Source organism: Cajanus cajan, chromosome 3 (genome assembly GCF_000230855.2).
Source record: "Cajanus cajan strain Asha chromosome 3, NIPB_CcT2T_4, whole genome shotgun sequence".
Lineage (NCBI taxonomy): Eukaryota > Viridiplantae > Streptophyta > Magnoliopsida > Fabales > Fabaceae > Cajanus > Cajanus cajan.
This window is the reverse complement of record NC_138519.1, coordinates 53575682-53603008: the sequence shown is the minus strand read 5'-3', so window position 1 is coordinate 53603008 and position 27327 is coordinate 53575682. Positions and strand designations below refer to the sequence as shown.

The 27327-nt window shown below is 30.9% G+C and overlaps 3 protein-coding genes across 3 annotated transcripts; all 3 read right to left on the bottom strand.

The window, feature by feature from the left end:
- Positions 1 to 4190: 4190 nt before the first annotated feature.
- LOC109817562 (uncharacterized) lies at positions 4191 to 7631 on the bottom strand. The gene is made up of 3 exons (XM_020382842.3): positions 7268 to 7631; positions 6607 to 6756; positions 4191 to 4665 (listed from the first exon to the last, which is right to left on the bottom strand). Exons 1-3 carry the CDS (start codon positions 7409 to 7411, stop codon positions 4267 to 4269), a joined length of 693 nt encoding a protein of 230 aa, XP_020238431.1. The 5' UTR covers positions 7412 to 7631; the 3' UTR covers positions 4191 to 4266.
- Positions 7632 to 10446: 2815 nt separating this feature from the next.
- On the bottom strand, positions 10447 to 16634 carry LOC109817555 (uncharacterized). The gene is made up of 7 exons (XM_083070951.1): positions 14503 to 16634; positions 13066 to 13156; positions 12767 to 12924; positions 12617 to 12668; positions 12452 to 12531; positions 12270 to 12363; positions 10447 to 11872 (listed from the first exon to the last, which is right to left on the bottom strand). The coding sequence occupies exons 1-7, from the start codon at positions 16099 to 16101 to the stop codon at positions 11118 to 11120; spliced, it is 2829 nt and encodes a 942-aa protein (XP_082927077.1). The 5' UTR covers positions 16102 to 16634; the 3' UTR covers positions 10447 to 11117.
- A 995-nt stretch (positions 16635 to 17629) lies between these two features.
- LOC109817556 (FKBP-like peptidyl-prolyl cis-trans isomerase family protein) lies at positions 17630 to 23200 on the bottom strand. The gene is made up of 7 exons (XM_020382835.3): positions 22882 to 23200; positions 20727 to 20817; positions 20437 to 20639; positions 20201 to 20310; positions 19246 to 19354; positions 19015 to 19091; positions 17630 to 18011 (listed from the first exon to the last, which is right to left on the bottom strand). Exons 1-7 carry the CDS (start codon positions 23102 to 23104, stop codon positions 17892 to 17894), a joined length of 933 nt encoding a protein of 310 aa, XP_020238424.1. The 5' UTR covers positions 23105 to 23200; the 3' UTR covers positions 17630 to 17891.
- Positions 23201 to 27327: the final 4127 nt, after the last annotated feature.

The following is a 27327-nucleotide window of genomic DNA, read 5'->3' as shown; positions in this document are numbered from 1 at the left end:
AAAAAAACCTGACATAAACGTTTACCTAAAATAAAAATAAAAATACCTCACATAAACGTTTAAATAAAATATAAAAAGATACCTGACATGAATAACTCACAATTTTTTTCAAACATTAAATATTTATTATGAATAACTAAATATTTACCTAAAATTAAAAATACTTGACATGAAGAATTCAAAATAAAACAACAATAACCTGAAAAAATTCAAAAATATAAATGTTACAATCAAATTAAATTAAATAACAAAAAATATAATAAAATTAATAATTAAACTAAAAATTTATAATTATATAAACTTATAAAAAAAAATTATGCCAACTGAAAAATATAAAAAAATTGCATACCTGATCGGCTGATCTGGAGACCGATGTGGGGGAAGTAGGGACCATTATGGTGTGTTTGGATGAGGAATTTTACAAATTCAAGAAATTTTAAATTCTTGGTATTTGAATTACTTTGATTTCAATTTCTATCATTCTTAAAATATTTTGTTTGGATAAATCAATTCAAATTTATCAAATTTTAAATTATTAGGTTGGATATGATAATTTGATTCCACTATGGTAAAATTAATTTTAAAAATATATTTATATGTTGAGAATTTTTAAATTAAATTTTATAAAAATAAATATTAGCTAATTTTTAAATATTTCATAATTTTAAAAATTAATATTAGATAATATTTAATAATTTTAAAAATTAATATTAGATAATATTTAATAATTTTAAAAATATTTTTGAATATTCAATAATTAAAAACATGAAGAGATAAGAGATAAGATAAAATATATAAGTGAAATAAGAAGAAAAAAAATATGAAGAATTTCCAATTCTTACTTTTTTTTGGAGAATTTGAAATTCTACTATTTCAAGAAATTTCACAAATGCTTGAATTTCAAATTCCTTATAAATTCTTCATCCAAACAAGATATTTCACCTCAAAGAATTTGAAATTCTTCAAATAAATGAATTACTCCATTTAAATTCCTCATCCAAACACACTATTAGGATAATTGGGTTATATAGGTGACAAGTTATTTTATTTTATTTTATTTTTATTGTTACGGTGCCACATGTTGAATTCCTATTGGGTGTTTTTATGGTAAAAATGACATGTGGCGAGCATGTAGAAAGCATTTGCATTACTTTATTTTTGGACCACCTTTTTTTATTTAATTTTTTTTATTAGTCAGATCCTATAGCCTATAGTGACTACCTTTTTTTTGTTTCAAAATTTTCATTTTTTTTTGGTCATTGAAGACATACAGCCAAAGAAGTCGCTATGGCCCATAGCGACGTCACCTTTTTTTTCCAGATTTATTTGACCAATTTTTTTTAAAAAAGTTATTTTGTAATTCATTTTTTTTTCTTTTGCACTTTTTTTTTACATTTTTTCGCTTCACTTATGTTTTTCTTTATATTTTTTATTTCTTTTCCAGATGTATTTTAACAATTTTTGTTTACTATTTTTAAAATTTTGTACTTTTTTTTCTTTTCCCTCAGTTTTTTTTATCAATTAGATCTTATAGTCCATAGTGAATGCCTTTTTTTTTTCAAATTTTTTGTTTTTTTTTTATCATTGAGGCCATACACCTTTTTTTTAGAGTTTTTTTTTCATTTTTTAAAAAACTTTTCTTTATAAAAATGGAATTTTTTAATGTTAATTATTTTTATTTAAATTTATTTTATTAAATGTTACGAATGTTGTTATTGTGCATAGTGACCCTTTTTTTTCGTATTACTTATTTTCATTTTTTTAATATATTTTTTTTTAAAAAAATTCATTTTTTTTTTCCAGTTTTTATATGTTTTTCTTTATAAAAACGGAGTTTTTTTTTTAATCTTAATTATTTTTATTCAAATTTATCTTAAAATATATTTATAATTTATTTTTGGTTGACTGAACTATTAATTTCTACTAAAAGTTTAAAAAATGATTCATAACTTATATACTCTTTAATTATCTTATTTCTAGTCAATGTGAGATTTGTAAGATGAGGATTGTCCTCTATTTATATATTCTTTAATTTTCTTGTTTTTTTTTAATTATCTTATCTATTGAGAGATGTGAGACTTGTAAGATAAAAGTTACTCTCTACTTACATACTATTTACCTGGACTTTTCTCAATACACTCCCTTAAGTCTAAGACTATTGAGCTTGTTAATAGTGAGTAATCTGGTACTAACTTACAACAGTGAGTTACGATTCTAATTCAAACATACAAAATTAACTTGTAAGATTTGTCATTCACTTATATATTATTTAATTATCTTATCTCTAGTCGCTGTAGGACTTAAATTTTTTTTCAATAAATAATTATTACTAATAGTAAATTTTGGTGTAATATAAATATATTTTTAGTAACTATTATGTATTAATTATTATTATGTATTAATTATTAACATTTTTATTTAATTATTGTTATTAAATAATTGTCACTTGAGAGGAAGGTATTTATTGAAAACAAAACACAATTGTATATGGCGTAAACAGTAAAAAAGTGGACCGTGTAACAAATAAAAAAATAAAGTCTCACTAGGCTTTAGCGATAACTCAATATATATATATATATATAACTTTTAGAAATAAAATAAAAAATAAAAATCAACAACCTTAAAAAATATTGTAACTTTGAGGCACAATAACAAGTAAGAGAAAAAAAGAAATTGTATCGTTATGGCCATAATGATAAATTAAAAAGAAAATTACACACTACAGTAATTTTCGCCTTCGGTGTCAAGTGAAATATTGCACCTTACTTTAAAAATAAAAAAGAAGTTAATCATTCTACATTATTAGTGTAAAGCTTTACTACATTGATAATCAATCATATCTTTTAATATCTTTTAATAGTGTCATGTTATTTATTTATTTAATCTAATAAAAATAAAATACAATAATTTAAAAGATATAATTGATTGTTAATATAAAAAAATTTATTTTAATAATATTATATAGATGATTAACTAAAAAAAAAATGTATGGCGAGAGTGCAGTTATGTTGACTAACAATTTCTCACTGACTATCTCAAAGTAAATATAGATAATTGTTTAGAATGACTCTCACTTCGATATTTTGTTTGCCAAACAATTCAAATTAGTCAATTACCTGATGTTAAAAAAAAATCTGTCATTATTAAAACTGTAATAAAAAGGAACTAATGAAACGTGTGTTTGCATTCGCGTTTAAAATGTAAAAAATCACGTTTAATGAAAAAATTATTATTGTTTCCACGTTAAACGTGATTTCTCACGTTTCAACGACGAATGCAAACACACGCGAAGTATGGTATTCAGATGATTCTCCTCCTTTATAAATCACTTCCATTATCTCAAACAATTCTGATACACTAAAAAGTAGTGGGCCCAACTAGTTACACAGTAACCAGATAGGCCCGTCATATTATTCTTCTACGGTTCCACAGTGTACATTCTTAATTTGGGCTCCAAAAGTATGGTAATCAGATAATTTAGCAGTTTGTTTCTTTGTTGCGTAGGTACTAGAGAGCCTTCGATAATAAGGAAGAAGATTATCTTCTAAAGTACTATATATTCACCTCTTTTTCTTTTTATAGTTAGATAGTGAGATAAATTGTCATTCGAGAGATTTTCTGAACAGTGGAATAAGATGGAAAGATCTATGTATTAATTTATCGTCATTGTTCATCTTCAAGAAATATAATAAAAATCACTAAGCAGAAAATCGGTAGCTTGTAATAACTATCAGGGTAACTGTAGGTAATTGTTGTAAGTTTTGTAAAGCTTCAAATTTATTGTCTGGAGCATCTATTTATCCATTTTGAATTTGAAGAAAAAAAGTTGAACTCTGGATTTTGTTTATTTTCAAAGATATTTGGTTTTTTAGTACCCAATAATGAGTTGGAAACACCCATTCATAAGAAAAAAAGTTGAGTAAAGCATATAATTTTATATTTTTAACTTAAAAATACTTCTCTAATACTCTATAAAAATTGTTATTTTATTATTTAATTACTAAAGAGTGTTAGAGAAGTATTTTTGTCTCTATATTTTAACTAATTTTCGCTTTTAGTCTTTAATTTTTTGCTATAAACATTTTAATCCTTAACATAACAAAATTTTATTCACAGAAAAAAATTTCACAAACTAAAATCAAATGAAACTTTTTGGGTTCTAAAAATTAAAATTAATAAGAGTTCCAAACTGAAAACATATGTAATCCATTAAAGAAATTCAGGATCCTTGGAAAATACAAAGGAAATGAGTGACAAAGTGTGTCATCATTTATCGTTTAATCTACACAAACAACATAGAACTATTGGTGCTTCATATCCATTGCTTTGGTCCAAATCCAATGCTTTATTTGGCTCTTTTGTGAAGAAATCATTAGGTCCATAAATGGTTGAACACTGATTATTGAGATTCCTTCTGTGAGCTCTTCTCTCAGCCACGAGATAGTGACCAAGAGAGGGAGCATCATTCACGATCACTGCATCAGTAGTTAGCTTTGAACAAAGTGAGAAGAACCAAGAAGGACTCAGCTTGTGAGTCTTTTTGTTGTCCTTTGAGGGTTCAACTATTCTTCCTCTGGTTGATCTCCTTGAGAGTTCTAGGAAGCTAGAAATACCAAAGAGGCTGCCAAGTGTGTTGCTCTTCTCTTGGAAGAATGATCCAGTGGACTATACCCAGCCATATCAAGTTAGCAAAATGACTCATAAAACTTCTATTAACATGCATAATCTAGTCTCAAATTTATCTTGAAATTATATGTTTGTGCAAATTAATTTTATATTAGAAATTTAGAATTATTCCATGTGTGTTTGGATGATACATTTTTAATAGAGTAATTTGTTTTATTTTAATTTTTTTAAGAATTTTAAACGTTTTGAAATGAAATCTTATGTATAGATAAAAAAAATAAAATAGAATTTAAGAATTTATAAAAAAATTTAAAATAATAGAATTTCAAGTTCTTAAAAAATTTTAAATTTTTTTTATTTCTATTTCTTTTTTTCATAGTCGATATAAAAATATCAATATTTTTTAAAAATTATTGAATAGTTCAAATTATTTTTAATTTATTATATATTATCTAATGTTAATTTCTAAAATTATTTAATATTTATTTATTTTTTTATAAAATTTAATCTTAAAATTTTAATATATACACGTATAAGGGGAAATCAAATCGTTGTATTCAAGAATTTAAAACTTAAATTGATTTGTTGTACTGAAATTAAGAATTTAAAACTTAAATTGATTTGTCCAGATAAAATTGAAATAAAAAAGTTATTCAAATTAAGAATAAGGAAAATTGTTTATCTTTATGATGAGATGATCTGTATTTGATTAGTATTTAGAATATGATTTATCCTTTCTCATACTTTCTGGACCCCATGGGAACCAATCAAAGTTAATGAGAAGAGAGCAACAAGAAGATAGACTTGCTTTAGGTTGCGTTTATTGCATGAAGTTTCCTTTATCTGTACTACTCTTTTGGATTGATCATACAAAAGTTAAAATAAGCTTCATCTTCATGAATGAGAGAATTAATTACAACACAAAGTACTTGGTCAAAAACCTTGGTTCAAAGTTCAAACTAGTAAAAACAGTAAAGGTTAAGTACCTTGAATTATGTTTTTCTTTCCCCATCGTTACTATTTTTATAATTAAGTATATAAATATTAGAATTTTGAAAGATTTTTCCATTAAAAAATTTATTTATTTTCGATTGTGAAACTCTTCTAAGTTTATTAGTTTTTTTGAATGAACTATTTTTTTTTATAGAGATACTTACAGAAAATAAAAATAGAAAAAAATAAAAAGTTTTTATAAGCTAAAATTATATTATATATAAGTTAATTTGTAATTTTCCCATATTAATTTTTAAAAAATATTATTTATAATAACTCGGACATAAATTAATTTAAACTTTATAAAAACTTATTACTTTTCTCTCTTAAAAGTCTATTTAATCAGTTAATTCAAACAAAAGTTATATCCGAACAACTTTAAAACTTACACATGAGGCATGCCATGCTCTACAGGGTTTTGAAGTTACTGACCAGAAAATAACCATTGAAAGTCCTATCATCAAGTCACCATGGGTAGTTACTTCTAATAACTATCTATACAATGGGCACAGTCAACGAAGTCCTCATTTTAAGCCTCATTCAAAAAAAAAAAATATTATATTAATATTTATATAATTTTTTAAGATTTTATAATTTAAAAATTACTTTTTATTGTTAAAAATCTATTTACAGAAATTTATCTAAAAAATTATATAAATATAATTTTTTTTTATCAAGATTCATATCTAAAATATTTTTACTTTTTTATAAAAAAATATTATTATTAATTTTAAAAAATTATTTTAATCCTAATAACATATTGGAGGTAATTTAAAAAAAAATAATTAAAGGCGAATAAGAACAAACAAAACATTTCAACAGTCGCTTTTCTATACTACGATGAATGCAGTTAATTATTGTTGAGTAAATAAAGAGGGGACATGGATAAAAGCAAAAAAATATATATAGGGAGAAATTACAGAGGAAAACAAAGTGGAATAGCTTCAATATTCTCTATTATACATTTGTTGAAAGAAAATTACTTACCTGTGTGTCAAGATCTGAGGAAGAATCAGTTGAAGGGGTGGGAGAAGCAGTGAGCATAGTGCTGAAGGAGACTGATCCAGAGAAATCACCATTTCTTACTAACCCAATTCTTGCATTCAATAATCTCAAACCCAAAGGCCACCCTTCTTCCTGCATCAGCTCCAAAACCACCCAAAGGTAACATTAAAAAACACTAAAGACAAACAGAACACGATAAACATTTATTTTTGTCATAACCAAAATAGAGGTTACTCGAGTAGATTAAAATATTTTTATGAGAAATCTTAGGTATAATTCTTTAAATATAGTTCATACTGTTCTTCAATTATAATTGGAGTTTTAATTTGATATTATGCTAAGTTTCATTAATATATATTTATACATATTTAATATATATTTATACATATTGAAATAATAAAACTCCGACTCTGATCGAAAGTTAACAATAATCACATCTAAGAAGTGTACTGATGAATTTTATTCCTATGAAATGGGAGAGAGACCAAGAAAAACATTAAGAGGAGTTTTATGATGATATATCCGAAAACTTACACAATTAACAAGATATAATGGGGTTGTGTGATTTATATATAGACTTTTAAGAGGTATAATTGAAATACTAGTACTAGGAGGATGGGTATGAGAGAGAGGAAAATGATACCTGTAGAGCCATTATTGTGTTTGAGTAAATTGGATATGTTGGAGTGGAATGAATGATACTGGATTTAAACACTAGGAAGAAGAGTCCAGAGCAGTCACTTAAGTTGATAGAGAAAAATAAAAAAAGGAAAAGAAAAATTGTCATAATTTACTGATTGTGTCCTCTGACCAACGCAACAAAAAAGAAAAATAGTAGAATTCAACAAATGCATAGGGAACAAGACAAAGGAAGCGGCATTGGTCAGATAGTGGCAATAAAATTGTGAGCATGGTAGAGTGGATATGGACGTGAGAGCTTTTATTCTGGCTGCAAGGAAATGCAATTTAGGTGCATAGTCTCTGGAAGTCAAAAATGAGACAACCAAGAGGGTGACGTGAGAGTGACTCTTATCAGCTTTTTTGGGTAACAGTGTGAGCTCTTGTTTAGGAGACAAATAGATTGAGCAGCAGTGTACTAGTGGGAATATTCTTTACACTAGCTAAATAAAGGACACTGCAATAGGGTGGTCAGAATTCAGAAGAATACTCAGAGTCACAGGATTATGTGTAGTCTAGGCCTGAGCATCGGTCGGGCACGATCGGTTTCGGACCAAAATTCTTAAAATCGTCCGAAACCGATTAAGAAAAATCAGGGACCATTTCCGACTGACGAAGAACTCAGATTTTGGCGGGTTCAATCCGTGCGGGTTACGGGTTCATCGGATGGATTCATCGGGTGCCGCCATCCGTCGTCACTCTTTGCCGGTCTCTATCACTACTTCATTTGGGGGAAATCACGGAGTTTCAGATCTCCACATCACCACCTTCATCAACCAGAACAGGGAGCTTCTCAGCGGCGGTAGCCATGGCAGGAAAAAGTTGAAGAAAAGAGGATGGTTACGGAGTGAAGAAGAAGAAGAAAGAAAACAGTGTGAAGAAGAAGAAGAAAGAAGACGGAGTGAAGAAGAAGAAGAAAGAAGAACGGTAAAGACGGAGAAAATAAACGGTGAAGAAGAAGAAGATAAACGGTCGGATTCGGGTACATCGGATGAGAAAATTCCAACACCGAATCCGACCAATCAAACCCGTTTGAACCCAAAATTTGCTTCAGAAAAAATTCGAAATACCTGAGAATCAATCCGCTTCACCCGATCTGATCGTCGGTTTGGCCGGTTTCGGATCGGCCGGAAATTTTTGCCCAAGCCTAATGTGTAGACAAAACATTTTTTTATTTCAATATTTAAATAAAGTTATTATACCTCACTTTTTTTAATGGTAAAAGATCGTTTGGGTCTCTAAAAGGGTATGAGATTATGACTTAAAATTATCGAAAAAAACAAACTGATCAGGGACCAATATCATATGCCATGTGGCCACTGGGGTTTCATAGGAGTGGGAGAGTCCATCCACTACAAAACTTGTCTAGTTTGTATTGGATCTTGTAATGATAACCAAGGAGGTTAGTGTGATAATGTTGTTTGGAAGTTTGTATAACTTGAGAAAACAACTCCTTCATACTCTTGTGATCAGTTTGGATAGTGAAAAAATTGCCCAACAAATATTATCTCCATCTCTTTACTACACTAGTGATGGCATGCAATTCACCGATGTAAGTCAAGGTTGAGACATCTTGGGACAAAACACCTTGCTAAAGAACTAAAATTTGAGAGAAAAAAATATATGACAGAGATTCCAAAATGATGATAAAACACGAGTGTGAAATAATAGAAAATGATTTTTTTTTAATGTAATATGTAAGAGGGTCAATATAATGAAATAAGAATTCTAATGTAATTTTTTTTCTTTCACTCATAATTTTTTTTATTATTCATATTTATGTTGTATGATTAATTTTGTTGCTTCTACCTTATTTTATGTTTATTTGTTTTTCTACTTGTTTGTTATAATTACTTTTTGTATATTTGTAAGTGTGATTGTGTCATTATATAATTTTACAAATTTGTTTAATTTTTATATTTTTTTTCTAATATTCATTAGTTCCTTTGTTATAGTTTTTACAAAATTTTCATGTGTCATTTATAATTGATTAAATCATAAAATAATCGGTTATTTATGAATTTGTTTCACAAATAACCGGTTATTCTTTTGTTGGCGGATTTCCAAAATTATGAAAAAAATGAATTTTCTACAAGGGTGTTCTTTTGGAGTTTACAAAGTGATTTCTTTAATTCTTTCAGAAATATATTGTATGTGTGATTATAAACCTTCCAGAAATTAAAGATCGATAATATCTTAGTCGGATTGATTGAAGTTGGATGTAGATCACAATAATAATAATTGAACTAATATTAATTATTGTGTAATTTTTTTTATTCTATCTTAAATAATTTTTTTATTGGTGCTCTTGTAAATTAATCATATATTTGTTTGATCTAAATGAATGCACATAATATAGGATAGTGCATAACCATTTTGCATGGTCCATATTCAGCATCTTCATCCCTGCAAATGCTGAAAATCAATTGAATTAATTGAAAACTTTTGAAAAGATTTTAACCAAAAATTTCTTTAAACAATTTTTTTAAAGATTCAATTCACCCATCCATCTAGCCATCTTTTCTAACTAACACTTATATCCGATTTAATTTTATTGCAACTCACATTTCTCATCCTTCTATTTACATTTCATGCAATTTACTTTGCACTCTGATTTCTCACCCCCTTGTACTTTCGTTTGTGCAATTTACATTTTATGCAACTCTGATATCTAATCCCTTTCTTTTTCATTTATTTATGTCTACTTCTCATATCTTTCTTTTATGTTTCGTTTGAATCATATCTTAAAAATCCAAATTAAAATATATGATTTGTTGTGATTTAGAATTAATTAAAACTTGAAGTGGAAAACAACATAACAATTTTAAATTAGTCATTGATTACTATTTATTATAAGTATTGATACTTGTTGAATTGAATGACATCATAATTCTTAATTTTTTGTTAAATAATCAAATTTACTTTTGAAGAAGTGTTTAAAGATAATTTGAAAGATAAATTAATTGAACCAATTCACAAATTCATACATACCAGGTTATAAACATAGTAGTTGCTTGTTAAAAAAACTCATAATCGAAAATAGTTGATAATAAAAGGGTATTTAATTTTTCTTTAATGTAAAATAAAGTCTTTAATTTTAATATTTATTTATTCTTCAAGACTCCTTCGAGTTTATCTCGTGCATGTTTAATTTATTTAAGAAACATAAACCAAATTCCACCACCAACAATACGCATTCACTTTTCTATGTACATCAGTATAAAGATATCTAGCACACAATCAGCCATACTAATGTACAAATGTTGCTTGACCTACAAATTCACGAGAACAGAAAGAAAAATTTTGTCAGTTTCCTCTTCTTTTTGTTTTTTTCCTCCTCTAATCAAACTTGAATGTACTTTGCATTTTTTCAAGTATTTTATTTTATTTTCTTCTAAATTATAAGTAAATTTATCCGAACAATCCCAATGTTAATTTCTTGTCAAGCTTAGTCATACATGCATAAAAATTGCCATTAAATAAACAATGAGTTAATTATCTATATACTGTCAGTGTAAAATTTTTTTACACTGGCAACCAATTATATATTTTAATTGTGTCATGTCACTATAAATACATTTAAAAGTTTGACAGTACAATTAAAAGATATAATTAGTTACTAGTATAAAATTTTTTTACACTGACAGTATATAGGTGATTAACTCATAAACAATCTCTATAAAATTGAGGCTTTCATCCTGCATTTAAAAGTTTGACGGCACTAGTGTAGGAGACCCATGTGTCTCTCTATGATGGGGACTAATGCATGGTCTACGATAGAAGTTTTGTGTGGAGGAAAGAAATGAGAAAATGTTCTATGTGTTGGCATGTGAGAAACTGTTATGGCCTCCAAAAAGATGGGGTTGCATGCCCATCTTTCTGGGCAACCCCAAATTTTGATAACATTTGATTTCACCTCCAAACCCGGCTGTGACAATTACCAAGCCCCATGCTGAAGGAATAATTGATGAGGAAGCATGGCTAGTGTCCAATAGTGAATAAGAAGAGGACCATGATGCAGATGAAGGTGAATCACCATACCTAACTGAGGATGACCCTGAACTAAAAGAGTCACCAATTCCTGAATCTGTGCGTGAAATAGCATCAAGGTCTTCTTCATCTTGGGTGCGCCAGTTAGCTCTCATTGGAGACAATGGCACATGATGTCTCTTGCTGCTTGCAAATGAATCTGTGTCTTCCTTTGGAGAGGCACACTTCTTGCTGGGAAGGGGTGGAAGTGTTCTCTTACCAGATGGCGATGCTGTGTCTTCTCCACCACTACCAGATGCTGCCTGAAAACGCTTTGAATGTCTTTTGGAATGGTGCATTGGCACTACTGGGGGGTCACCTCTTATGGTATAAGGCCATGCTATTGCTACTGAAACGTCTTTGCATTGGAAGTGCTCATGGGAACGGATAACTAGCACGTTTCTACCTTTACCACTGCCTCCACTTTTATGATGCTCTTCACGCTTCCAGATATATACTTGAGAATCTTCACTTGCACTTATGATGTATCTCCCATCTGGACTAAATGAAGCTGCAATTTGGCTGTTTGAATTTCGAAAACCTGTTCATGTTCAACAACAATATATTGGCTAACATGACACATGCAGAGGGTACATTTTTGTTTCCTTTTAGTATATAGTTTCATAAAGTTTACTTTTTAGTTTCAATGACAATAGATGACATAGATTAAAAGAAAATAAAAGTAGTATGCATAAAAATTAAAATGGAACGGTTTGAACTAGGTATAATTCCTTAAGTGCTGTTGTTGATGTTTTCCAAACAGAATTAGAGTTTTATCTTAATATTATATACTTGTATTTAATGTAAATATTATTAATATATATTCCTGCTTACTCCCGAGTTAAAATTTCAAGTTTTGATAGAAAATAACACCAACTACACATATATGAGGATCAAAAGGGAAATTAATCATATTTTTAATGGGTATTATGTAGCACCTTTATACTTTTGAACAACCTCTGAACCATCCAAAATTTTTATCCTGGAATCGCCTGAAGTGACAAGAACTTGTGATGGTTTGCCTGGAGCAAACTGTAATGTAAGAAACAAAGCCAGTAAATGTGTTGTCCTTGCATCAAACAGAATCTGACTTATTATTGCACATTGGGATAAGAATTACCTGGAAACCAGTGATCTTTCTTAGTTGAGATTTCTTCTTGTGTCGAAGCTCAATTGTGCCTGTTTGAGATAGTACACAATCTGCTTCACCATAAGGAAATACAAATTAACAATATGAGTTGGTAAATTTCTGATAAGATTCCAACAAGGTTTGAGTAGCTAATACCTTGTGTACTATATGTACGACAACTCCCTTTATGGGTACCAACAAGAGCACCCTACAATAGTAATGAACAAGGATCAAAATCATTGCATAATTGGGTTGGAAGAGAATTAAATTACATGAAGGAAAGGGTAGAAATAAGAAACGGTGTACCTGACCATCAGGTGTATAGGACACTGCGGTAACCATTTCATGGATATCAATCCAATTCACAACTTGGCGTTCAGAGATGCTCCATATCCTGACCTTGGTATCGAGCGAACCACTTATGAAATAATCATCGTCGATTGGATTGAATTGTATGCAGGTTACTGCAATATCCAATCCCTCATCAAACAAGTAGCCAACAAAATGTAATTAACTCAACTCAACTCAAACTCTTTCCTTCCAAAGGGTTAAAAACCATATACAACATTAAAATAATGGACCAGACTCTAGCATCTCACTCTCACCATAGTCATTATGGGCAAACGTGTTCAAGCAAGTCTTAGTTTCCAAATCCCATAATCTGACCGTTTTATCCATTGAAGATGATAGAAGTAACTGCAGGGGAAAATAAAATCCCATCAAAACCTCAAAATAAGAGAGAAATTTCACTTGTCCTTCTTCGATAACTATTTGTAAGAGATAAAAATATAAAAACAAAAAAATACAATAATTTTTTTTTTTATAAATTAAAATTAGTTTACACATAAATTAGTTTTTTTTAAATCTTATTTTAGTATATTAAGTTATGAAAAATTTTATTTTATTCTTCTCTCTTAAAAGTATTTTTATTTAAATATATTTTTAATCATAGCTTAAACTTTGTGTCATCATAATTAGACAATCCTTGTCATTGTTAAAAAATTAAAAATCAAAATGGTTAAAAAAGATTTTGATTTTTCTTAAATGAAGAAATTTCATTTTAAAGAATAAAATGTAATGATAATCATAAATGACAGAATTAATCATATATATATTATAATTAATTTTAAATTTTATTATACAAATATTTGATTTTATCACAAGTTTTTAATAAAAATTACTATTACACTTTATCCTTAAATTTATATGCAGAAACTCACCCTTTATCTAAAACCTTTCTAGTTAGGATATTCATAGTTTTTGCTTGAGCCCATTCTTCCATGAATAGTTAAAAAATGTTGAACGGAATGCAATATATAATAAATCGAATAACCGAAAATTATTCTTCAATTTAACTACACAAAATAACAATCTGACTTCTTACTTATTTATATTTTAGCACTTAGAATACATACACTATATTCATTCATATAGCCGTGTGTTTGGATAATAAATTCAAGAAATTTAAATTTTTGATATTTGAATTACTTTGATTCTAATTTTTATTATTTTAAAATATTTTATTTAAATAAGTCAATTCAAATTTTTTAAATTCTAAATTATTAAGTTAGATATGATAATTTGATTCTATCATAATAAAATTGATTTAAAAATATATTTATATATTGAAAATTTCAAAATAAAATTTTTAAAAATAAATAATAGCTAATTTTTAAATATTTAATAATTTTAAAAATTAATATTAGATAATATTTAATAATCTTAAAAATATTTTTAAATATTTAATAATTAAAAGAATGAAATGATAAAAGATACGATAAAATATATAAGTGAAATAAAAAAAATAAATATAAAAAATTTTAAATTTTTTTTATTTAAAAAATTTAAAATTTTACTATTTTAAATAATTTCATATATATTTAAATTTTAAATTTTTTATAAATTTTTTATCCAAACAAATTACTTTACTTTAAAAAAACTTAAAATTTTTAAATAAATAAATTATTTTATTTAAATTTTCCATGCAAACTCATGAAAGAGCGAGCAACAGTCTCTTAATACTAAAATGAAGGAAATTGGACCTGAGATTTAGACCATGCCAAGTCCAAAACATCGTCAGTATGTCCGCGAAGAGAGCAACATGGTTTCTCGGAAAGCGAGAAAACAGTTTCCGGAACATGAACATATTCAGGAACAGCAGGTCCTCTTTTGCTTCCGAATTTGCCCTTCTTCTTCTTGTCAGAGGCGAAGGGAGAAGAAAACTCGTTAGAAGCAAGCAGCGAGGGGTGAAGAGGAGTGAGGCTCCCATCCTCAGGCCGCAACGACATAACCTCACACTCCTGCACCTCCCACAAGCGAACCACCCTATCCTCCCCCGCACTCGCGAGGTACCGCCCGTCGAAGCTAAACTTAATGGCCCACACGCACCCCTCGTGACCCCGAAGCTCCTGGCACAGGTGCAGCGCCGAGAGCTCCTTGTGCGACTTCCCGCTCTGGCGCACGCGCACCCACTGGCTCCTCGCCTCGGGCACCGCCACCACGTGCACCGCGTCCCTCTCGCGCTCCCCGATGAACCCGCTCGCCACGCCTCTTATGTTCTTCAGAAACGCCGCGCCCCTCTTCTTGCTCAGCCTCAGACTCCTCGAAATGTACGAGGTCGACGAGGAGAGCTTGCGGTCCGTGTTGCCGCGCTTCATCAGCTCGCTCACCACGCGCGACTTCCCCACCGTCCTCTCGAACTCCTCCATCGTTAGTTGCTTCCCCGTTCGCAAGTCGCTCAGCCTGTTCCACGCTCCGTTCTCGCCGCACTCGTTCACGATGAACTCCGTTCCCGTGTCCAGGTTCTTTATCAGTAAGAACGCTCCCACTGCTGAGTCCTCCGCTTTGACCGCGCTCCGTTTTTCGGAGTCCCGCGTGATCGCTCGGTTTCGGGCTGTGGTTCGGGCGCGCGGGATCGCCACCGCGGTGGCGGTCCGCCTCAGGCGCTGCTTCGACACCTTCCCGATGAAATCCTCCTTTCTCGACCTCTCCACGGAGAACAACTCGATGTCGCCCTCGGAGCGGGAACGGACTGGGACTATGTGAACAGAGGATTGCTCTGTGTTTTTCTCCCCTGTTGAAACAGAGTGCTCTGTTTTTGACCCTGTTGGAACAGAGTGCTCTGTTTTCTTCTCTGCCGAAACAGAGGATTTTGGAGGTGCGACGGTAACCGGCGCGGAAGTAACCAAAATTGTTGGCTTTTTCTCGGGGGTATTGGAGTTAATGTTGGAGGAGGGAAGAGTGTATTCTTTAATTGAAATTGTTTGGTTAAGCTTCATGCTGGGGTTTTTTGAGAACTCTTTGTCGTCGTCGAGGCCCATGCCGTGGAGCAATCGTTTTCGGCGTTCGTTGATTGAGGTCGGGGCGGCCATCCATATGCCGTAATCGGGGGCGGCGTCGGCGTCGGCGTCGGTGGGGGAAGGGGCTCTGTTTTTTCGCGGGTGAACAGAGGAGACGGCGGAGGCAAAGGACATGCGGGGGTCGTCGAATTTGTCGTCGTCATCGTCGTCATCGTCAGAGGAAGAAGCGAGGTCCACGGGAACGGCGGTGGAGAGGCGGCTGTAAGACTCGAAGAAGGCGTCGTCGTCGTCAACGTCGCTGAGGCTGTCCCAGTCCATCGTCAGCGTTTTCCGGCGTGCCATGGCGGTGCATTGGGGGGGTGGAAACAGGGGTTGGGTGATGGATGGAGTCGCAATTGGGTTGAATTTTTGGTTTGGTTTGGTTTGTGGTTGGGTTTCGGTGTTTGGGGGCAGAGGAAATGAAAGAGAGAAAAAGAAGGGAAGAATGAGAGGTAGGTTACCGTTATGGATTTTGGAGGCAAAGAAACGGTCAACGGGTTTAATTTAATGTTTAATGTTGCTGCTATTTAGTTACATGCTTGTTGCTTTTTCTCTCTTTCTCATCTTTTCTGTATTTTAAAAGAAAAGTATTTTATATATAAAATGAATCATCGATGCAAAAATCCATTTTACACAAGGAAGTGGAAGAAATAAAAGCAAGAAAGATGTATACGTAATAAACAATATGACGCGACAATGATTAGGAGATAAAACTAATAAAAGGTGTCGATTGATTAGGTATAAGATAAGTAAATTAAAAATAAATTAATTATGTATTAATTTGAAGGAAAAAACTATGCATGTTAAGAATATCAATATAATTGTTCATTGCTTCGAATCGATTCAAGGAATTTAATAATTTGAATCAAATTAATTAAATTGATTCAAAAAAAATTTCTAATTTATATTGAATTCAATTTAAACTAATTAAAATATGACCTTAACTGATTTAGATATCAAATTTTCACTTTATAATATTAATAAAGATAATAAAATCTTTTTATGTACACATTTATTTTAAGATCTTTTTATCCTTAATTTATTATGATAAATTTACATTATCTTTTTATTATTATTATTATTATTTTAAAGTATAAACTGTAAATGTTTTTTAACAATTTAATCTTTGGATTCCTTTTATAATAATGCACACTCAATGTGGTTTATCACTTAAATCTTTCTACTATTAATAACTTATTATTTCTTAAATAACAAATATAGAGGTATAGTGTGTCACTTTTGCCCTATTCTATTATTATTTTATATTGGTTAACATAATAAATATATGACTTTGAGTAGTTAGACAATTAAATATATGTTGGTGGATTTGGATTCTAATAGTCAATTAGGTATATGTTAAACCCTTTGATTTGTATTGGACATTTTAGATAATTTTCTTTCTATTATTATAGACCCAAGAGTATAAATTAATCGGTATACTTATGTGTTATTTTTTTATAGTTGATTAAAAATTATTTGAAGCTACAAATTAAAGTGAGAACACATTAAATAAAATTACAATAAACTAATTTATAATTTTTAATAAATTTCAATAGATAATAAAAACTTTGTTGTTGGCCTCTCTATTTAGAATAACCACGAAACTCCAATGATGAATGCACATTGCGGGTGGAAAACGTAAAGCTAATTTATTCAACCAAAGTGGAAAATACTTTCTGATTTTGTATCCAAAAATGAGTTGGGTGCGTACCAAATTATTTTGGGAACAAGAATGGTACGGTTTCATGTCCACGCTACAAAGCTTGGTTGGTTTGTCATCCAATCAAATGAAGATAAGAGGATCCCACTACTATGAAAAGTTCTTAACCAATTTACCAATGAAGACTATACCCTTTCTTGATGATTGACAAGGTTAACATCTTACATACCAGATCAATAAAAAAACACTAGCCAATATGCTCAAAGAAAATGAAGAAAAAATCTCAACAATGACATTTGATGATTGCCTCAAAGCAAGAAGCTAAAGGTTGTGTAGTTACTATGTAAAATCATAACTTAGTTCTTAGCTATAATAATCTGTGCTCTAGGCCTTTAGTGGTCATGCTTTAGAAAGCTCAGATGGCATCCTTATCTCAATTGCAAACCACATCTGAGTAAAAGGCTATGGTCCTTCTTTCACAGTTTTGTATGCTTAATAGTTCAATATCAAAAACTTCAAACTGTTTTGCGCTGAAAAAGGTTGAGGGTCCTACCTGCAGAACACAAAAACATTAGGCTTGCTACCCAGGAGAGATTATTTATCCCAAAATTGTGTTTCTGAGAGAAGTTGAGTACAGTTGAAAGAACTGAAAATCAGAAAGTATTACTAAGAATAATGAGCAATCGTTAAAAAATGCTCATGAATCAGAATTGAAAACCATGTTACTCCAATTTGGACATAATATTGAAATAAAGTTTTCTTATGCTGAAAAATAGGGGGGGAAAAGTAGAGTATAATATGCTTAGTAACAGTTCCCAACAGATAATTTTATTTGTTTTACTTTTAGTGAATTCAACAGATTATTTAATCACATAATAATAGTTCTGATTAGTTATCACAGAAAGAGTAAGTTTAATCCAAGTAATAGACCTCACTCTTCTGCCGAAACTTCTCCAGTATTTGGCGGTGTAAAAGATCAAATTAGACCCACTTAAATGAAAGGATCAACATTAATCATAAAAAGCTCCTCTAAGGATTGGGGGCAAGAAGTGTGCATCAATTTGATTCTAACATTGTATCAGACATTTTTTAAAGAGAAATCTATAGAATCCATTTCAGCAAATGCTATACACATTTATGATATATCAATAGTTAATAAAGCAAATCAGATACAAAATAAAGGAAACAATAATTAATGACAAAAAGTAGTTAAGATAATAATTCTCAACATAACACTACACATTAGGTATGCTTTTTCCTAGACCAGAGGAAGAGATCCAGCAAGTTTGTATATATCCAAAGTCGAATAGATTATTTCTTCATTTTTGATTAGATATTTATTTTGTCCAAACTAGATCCTACCAAATGTCAAAGTTAAATGTGCCTTCAGTGCTGTAAATTGTAATATGATAATTTGGTGTGTTTTAACAAGGAAAAATTCTTTGACCTTAGCATGCACCACCAAGTTCTAAGTAGTCAATATCAAATAATATGGAAAGACCACAAAATAAGTTAGAGAAAGAACATAAAAGAAAATGAGAGATGTTAAAACTCACTGGTGGTCCAAGTTCAGGGGGAATAATGATTCTTCTCTTCCCACCTGGTCTCATGTCTTTAATTCCTTCCTCAAATCCTACATCAGGAAATGTACTTGTTTCACTTCCTTGTGCACTTATTTCCTCCCCTTTTGGGTTCTTTAAGGGAGAGATAAAAATCAAGCAAAGGATGAATACTATTTCAATAAAGTTTTAAGGAAATTCATAGTACTAAATCATAGAAATTTTAACCTGGAACTAATGACTTGTTACCCATGCGAATTTTGGCAGGAGAACCCTGCAAATAAGTGCTGTCAATACGACGGCCAGATTCGTTATAGCCAACATAGTGAAAAGTGATCTGCAAGTACAATCAGATAACAAGAAAATTAGTATATGCAATTTAAACTAAAGTCAAGCTTTAATGTGTTCTAAAATTTGAAGTTTTGCAGTGCTGAAAAGGACATTTTTTTAGATAGCTTCCCATTTTCAACTAATCACCTTGCCCGAGTGGATAATGAAAGTCTGACCCCAATATAGATGGATGATAAAATGAAGTTAAAAAACATACAATTTTATAGCAACCGGAAGTTTATTTTGATATGCACTAAAAATTTGGAAAACATAAATAACCAAATATTATATTGACACAAAAGCTAGCATATATAACATAAAAGCATCAAGAAGTCATTGTCTTAATCCAAGAATTTTTTTTATGTTGTTGTCATAGTGAAATTTTAGGCTGATTGCTAAACATTTTACTTGAAAGACAACTGTAAAAGCAATAGTTTTTACAAAGACAAACTGTTTGATGGACATACATCAATAGCTGAAAAAGCTATAGATTTGGAGAAAAATTATATTACCTCCCAAATTAAACCACTCAAATATCAATGTCCAAATATCCTCATCTCAACAAATTATATTCCTCAAAACAACTTAGTATGCAATTAATACCGCAGAGAAAATAATTGCCTCCATGGTTTCCTTAACATATAACAAATGATTTAATTCTAAAGCAAAATATACTTTCCGTTCTCTAATAATACTTAGAGGCGTAGCCAGTTTCTAAACACTACATAGGGTCAATTCTAGTTCTCATTGATGCTTATTGCCTAATATTCTTGTAAAGTGCTTCTGCTGAACGATTGACTTATTAATTTACAAAGGAATAAGCAATAGATTGGAAAAATAATAAAACAAAAACCTGCTGACCATCCTTTGGGCAATCACCTTGACCAACTACAAAATCTCGGTATATGAGACCTGAATCACTCGTTACATAGTTATCTGATGACACTACTTTAACTTGAAAACCTGAAACGTATAACAATTAATCAGACTACAATATATCCAAGAGGTACACAACAAATAAATTTCACACTAGGCTCCTAAATCAGCTACTGATCATCAAAGAGATGGATAAAAAAAAATCATTCTCACCTTCTCTAATAAAATTTGGGAAGTCCTCCGGTGCATTGTTTTCTTTTTGTATCCGCTGATTTTGTTGTAGCAAACGTTTCTCATCATACGGATTCTTACTCTTTGTCTTCCCATAAGAAGATAAAGCTGGAAAAACACCAGTTGAGACCAAGACAGAAAGGATGAGAGTCCTCCTCAATGCCTTCTCAGAATGCAGCATGACTCTGTCATCACAGACAAAAACAACCCACCAAATGACAATCCATTCACGAAATTTCGCAAAAGCATATCAATCCACATGCCATTCTTACAGGTAATCCTTTGATTTTTGGTTTGTGCATCCATGAGTTAATTGCTTCCTTTGACAAAATACAGTTCCTAGGACAGCACAAGGGAAATTCACTGGCCAAGAAAGTATAACCCTTTTAGTACTTGCAAAAATTTCCATTAACTAATTTTTTTCTAATCATTAGAAACCCATTTTTTAGTTTATGCTATTCATGCAAAAACCCACCACCTTTATCGATGAATAACTTTCGCAAAAAACATAATTGACTACCTTTAGTGAAAGTTCTCTTTCCAACCACTTTTTTTCCGGCTACAAGGCTTAAACCCTAGACCCTACTAAAGGGACTTGAGCCCAACTGTGTTGGTATCACTTGGAAACCCCTTGAGAAGTAAAATATGATGTTCGGGATGCCGAAGCCATAGTTACTAGCTCCTCAAAACTGTTACTATTAGCTCCTCAGTAAATGTGAAAAATTTAGAATGGAACCAAACACACGTTAGTAAACCTTAAAGCAACATTGCCAGCTCCAATTAGTTCAATGATCAACCTTATTTATACTGAATTTCACTCCCACTCAGGTCAACACACAAGTGAGAATTTAAACTTTCAATCGGAATTAGAAGACTGATTCTAACATCTAATAAAACATTATAATATCATATAACATCAAACATCACATTACATCTAACACTACATATTAACATTAACATCAAGAAGAAGCATAAAACCAACATAGTTCACAGAACATTGAACATATACATAGAGGTATGAAAGTGGCATTCAAATCCAAATTTTGGATTTTGATGCGGATGGTGTTTGAGAAAAACTTACAATGAAAAGATGACATGAGGAGTAGAAGCACACAACAAACACCCGTTTTGTGTTGCTTCTACATTAGTAGTATCTACTTTGTTAATGTTTGCCGGTATAGGGGGAACCTTTCTTTCAGTGGCAGCTTAAGGTCTCTTGCTTCATCTGAGTTCAATGTTCCAGCTGCATGCCATATTCCATAACACACAAATCATGGTCATAATTATCTACAAACTCCATTCTTTATGTCCCTAATAGTAATAACAACTTATTTTCCTTGTATTTGCCTCTAAACCCTTTATCATGAATGAAATATCCTAAAATTGAACTCAATTCTGTCTCACTTTGAGTTGTCTAACTCTAAACTTTATTTTTCATCCCTCATCATTTGATGCGACATGCATGACCTATTTTCTGTTCAAAACCTATTGTACTTCGGTACAACACTAGAATGTCACATGAAAATTATAAGTACAATACTTATAATGTCACAGCCCCATTTCTGACTTTTCCTTTTTGGTGTCCTGTCTTGGCCTCTAACCCAGTTTTCATAAATGAAACTTGCTAAAATCAATCTCAACTCTACCTCCAGAGTCCAGATTCTTCTACCTCATTTCCATTTTCCATCACTCATCATTCATTGCAACACCCATGACCCATTAATGATTTCCAATAGACAAGTTTTGATCATTGCACACACATACACGATGTACATCAAGTGAGAGATAGAAGGCAAAAAACAGTTAATCTTAACTATTCAATTTAGTGATCAACATTAAATGTACTTTGGGAAAAAGTTCAACTTTAAAGAAACAACTTTTCCATAAATTTTTTTATATCATAAATCAATTTTTGGTAACCATATTTTTAGTATAAAGTATTTACCGACTTCACTAATGACTAATCTCCATTAGAGAACTTGATTGATTACCTTTAGTGGCATCTCCCCTTCCCACCATTTCCATATACAAGACTTGAAAAATCTTATATTATCAATCAATTTGAATTCATCTTAGATGGACTCCACTTTTAAGATAATTTCCATAAAATTGATAAATTTATCACCCCGAACAATCTGAAACTGGATAACAAGATAAAATACATTCTAACTCTTTTTGGTAAACTAGAATATGTCCCTAATAGGAAGCTAAGGACTACTCCCTCAAGGAATTGAAATCCATTAAAAAAGATTGTCATTTCTGAATAATTGTTTTTTCATACACAGATAAGGAATCAAATCATACTAAGGATAAACATATCTACCAACTATGTCACATTGTTGACAAATACATTCTAATTAATGAAATTGAAAAAAAGTATTTTATTTTTTGAAAAGAAATTGAAGTATAAGAGGAAGAGAGACTTACGCAATCGGGCAGAAGATGGGGGAGGCTTGGCATCAGTTTGAACAGAAGAGGCAGTGGGCAAACCAGCAGCAACAAGAGAAAGCACTGGCCTGCGGCTACTTTGTGCTCTAGCTGCTAACCCCGCACGTGTGACCCTGCTTCCACTCCCCACATTCAACCGTGTGGAGCCACTCCCTTCCAACACAACCTGGGAGGAACCATGCAAGCCAGCAATTGATGCCATTCTCTTGAGCCTTCACTGGCTCCAAGTGGTGATTGGTGTGTGTGATTCTGAGTGGTTGCCTTATCTGCTTATTTTTCACTCCTGCATTATCACATGCTGGATTGTGTGTCCAAAGTGGACTTTTACTACCAGTCCGAGATTATTCAATTGTTTTTTTTTCCTCGGTTGATTTTATCTCTCTCTTGCATATGTATAATTTTAACTCTCAAATTTTAATAGAACAATTTTAATTTTTTTTATATATTATATTATAATCTTTTAAATTTTAATTTAATAATTTTAGTCTTCAAATTTTATAATTATATAATTTTAGTCTTTTTTATTAAAAATTTAATAATTTTTATTGATGTGGCGTTAATTGGTGACTTAAGTATTGATATTTTTAATTAACTTTCTTTCAACATATTTATCTTATCTAATATTATATATCTTTTAAAAGTAATTTCTTTATTTATGGATATGGTCCACACAATGTCCCAAAATCAACAAATAAAAATTAATCTGCATTTATGAGTCGTAACTTTCATAGACCAAGTATTATTCTAACATGGACAAGAATCAAACTTGAGACCACTAGGTTGACCTCATGCTCAAGACATATTTTTGTAAAAGTATATTAATTTATATATATATATATATATATATATTAATTTATATTTATAAAATTATTAATTTATCTATAAATTTACTAATAATACATATAATTTTACTTATTTAGTAATAATAAATATATACCATTTGATACATGACATGTCACTTAAATAGGTTAAAAATTGTATAATTTCAAAACATTAGTTAATTATATACATTATATTAATATATAGACTTAAATATGATTTTAATTCCTATAAAATGAGCAAATTTTGATTTTCATTCTTGTAATATTTTTTTCATCCTTCTAAACAATGGTTAAGGACACTTAAGAGGCTTCATCTAATTTTGAGGTAACCCTATTCAAAAAGGAAAAACTAGAGCACTCGTATTTTCTCCAAAAATGATAGTAAATCCTTCTTGTTCATTGGCCCAAAATGATACATATCTCACCATTACTCTTTTTACCCAAATATCATAAAATCCTTAGGTAACTAACTCTAGAGCCATTGATCACTTGAATGATTGCTCAAAACTATTTTCTTCCTATAGTCCTTATGTTGGGAATAACAAAATCAAAATTGCTGATGGAACTCTCATTGTGGTAGCTAAAATTGTTTATCCTACAGAAGCATATAAACCATATAATCCTTTCACCATAATTGGTAGTGATGCTTGGGGGCCAAGTCGTGTAACCACCCCTACGAGTACAAATTGGTTTATGAGTTTTATTGATGATTGCACCAGGTTAACTTGGATGTATTTGATGAAAGAAAATTTTGAGGTTGAAGTAATCTTTAAAACCTTTTTTTGCTATGGTTCAAACCTAATTTAAAAAAAAAAACCTAGATTTTTAGAAGTAATAATGGGAGATAATACTTCAACAAATTTTTTGTGGAAAAAGACATTGTTCATCAAAGTTCTTGTGTTGATAGTCCTTAATAAAATGGGGTAGCCGAGAGAAAAATTAAGCATTTCTTAGAAGTTTCTAAAGCCATTCTTTTTCAGAACATGGTTCCTAAATACCTTTGGAGTGAGATCATCCTAACAACAACTTATTTAATTAATAGGATGTGGTGTAAAGTTTTAAAATTCAATACGCCTCTTGATATGTTCTTGAGCCACTTTCCAAAAAATAGGTTGTCTTCTAAGTTACCCCTAAAAATATTTGGATCCACAACTTTTTTACATGTTAATGTACCAAATTGAAGTAAACTTGATCCTCAGGGGAAAATGTGTGTTTTTATTGGGTACACTCTATCTTAAAAGGGGTATAAATGTAACACCCTGTTACATTAGACACAACTCCTTACTAACTATTTACTTATTTGTTATTATAAAAATGGTGATAAAATTTTCACGTTTATTATAATATGTTATTACCATAAAATATAAAGAACCATGATGTTCTTAAATATAAATATGATTACAAATAAATTTTGTAAAAATATGTATTAACTATTTTCGTTAAACTTCATAAAACCTAACTAGAATAATACAAAATTCTATTTTACCCTAAACACAAGTATAAGTGAAAATAGTCTTTAGGCATCTTATTTTTTTGACAGTCGTCACAATCTTCTTGATATTCATATTGTTAAATTAACCCGATCACTATGCTTGGTCGCTATCTTCATGTATGTTCATCAAGTACATGCACAAAAAGAAAGCAAAGGAATGAAACTTTAATAATATCAACTTATATATATACTGAGGGTAAAAATACTTACCAAAAGACACATAATAATTTATAGGAGAAAACTAGAATTAGTTCTAGTTGTACTTACAGGACACTAACTTTGTTAAATACAAAGGTAAGAACACTTACCATCAGACACACAAAACTATAAGTGGGAACTAGAATTTTTTCTAGTTGCACTTACTTGACACTAACACAATATGGATCAATGCTACCTCATTTTAGAAGTGATTGGGAGCACAAATGTCTTGACTAATAAATGGTATGATTCCATCCCTTGGATGAATATCAATATACCAATGAGACACATCTTTCTTTGTCCAAATTTGGGATCTACTTTCACACCAATCTTGTAATGTTAGAGCAGTTTTCAGGGATGTCGAGTTGATTAGGTTGAGATTCCAACACAAGGTGCTACCTTGACCTTTAACTTTTGCAACCACCTAACACTTTACCCCAAGGTATTCCCACTAGTGTGAGACCCCTTTCCGTTCATCCCTTAGCTTTACAAGCTATAATTTCTAGTGCAAGGCATCATGTTGTCACCTATCCCTCACATTGACATATTCCTTACAATATAATTATGACATCTCTTTTCAAAGAATTCCTTGGCCTCCATTACTTTGAGCACCAATCTTGAATAACTTAACCTTACTCTTAGGGAGAACTTGTTTCATACAAGATACAAAGTTTTAGATAAAACTTGCTCACTCATTTTGATAATGGTTCTTATTGTAACATTTGTAGTACAAGGTTGGTTAACTATTTAGCCCTCACTATCATTCCCCATCGTAAACCTTATAGGCTTCAATAGTTAAATGACAAAGGAGAAATGGTAGTGGATCAACAAATAGTGGTAACACTTTTCATAGGAAACTATAAAGATGATATTTTATGTGATGTAGTACCTATGGAAGCAAGCCATATTTTGTTGGAAAGGTCATGACAATTTGATAAGAAAAAAATTTATAATAGTTTTACCAATAAAATAACCTTCACACTCATGGACAAGAAATTTGTGTTTCATCTCTTTCACCCTCACAAATGGTTGAGGATCAATTACAAATGCAAAACAAGAGGGATAAAAAAATGAAAGGAAAAAAAAACCCTAAAGAGTGAAAATGGGAAGGAAAAGGTTATGGAGGTTAGTGTCCCCTCTAAACTTTGGTGATCTATTTCCTCAAGAAGTTTCAGAGGGACTTCCACCTCTAAAAGGGACAAAACATCAAATTGATTTCATTCTTGTAGCAAGCCTACTAATAGGCCAACTTATAGGACTAGCTCCTAAGAAATAAAAGAAATAAAATCCCATGTTCACGAATTGTTGGAGAAGGGCTATATTCAAAAGATTCTAAGTCCTTGTGTTGTTCCAGTGTTGTTAGTGCCTAGAAAGGATGACAAATGGAGAATATGTTGAGATTTTAGGGCCATCAACAACATTAGTATTAAGTACAAACACCCAATTCCAAGGTTGGATGACATGTTTGACAAGCTTCATGGTGCAACTATATTTTTCGAAGTTGATCTTAAAAGTGGTTATCACCAAATAAGAATTAAAGGAAATGAATGAAAAATTGTTTTCAAGACTATTGGAGAAAAAGATATACACTAGAAGGGAGGTTGAATAGTGTATATCAAAAACTCGCATTTTTTGTAGTGAAGTAGTAAAACTGTAACAAACGAAATACTGGGAATCAATAGACAAAGTGACATAAGTGTTTTATATTGGTTCATCTCAAACACAGAGACTACATCCAATTCTTAATCCAACTAGATTGAGTTCCACTATCTTGTACAAGATAAAAGTATTCTTTCACAAGCCACTTCTGGCTCAACACCAAGTATTATTTCACCAAGCCTCTTCAGGCTTAACCCAAGTATTCTTTCAATAAGCCTCTCCAAGCTCAAACCCAAGTATTCTTTCAACAAACCT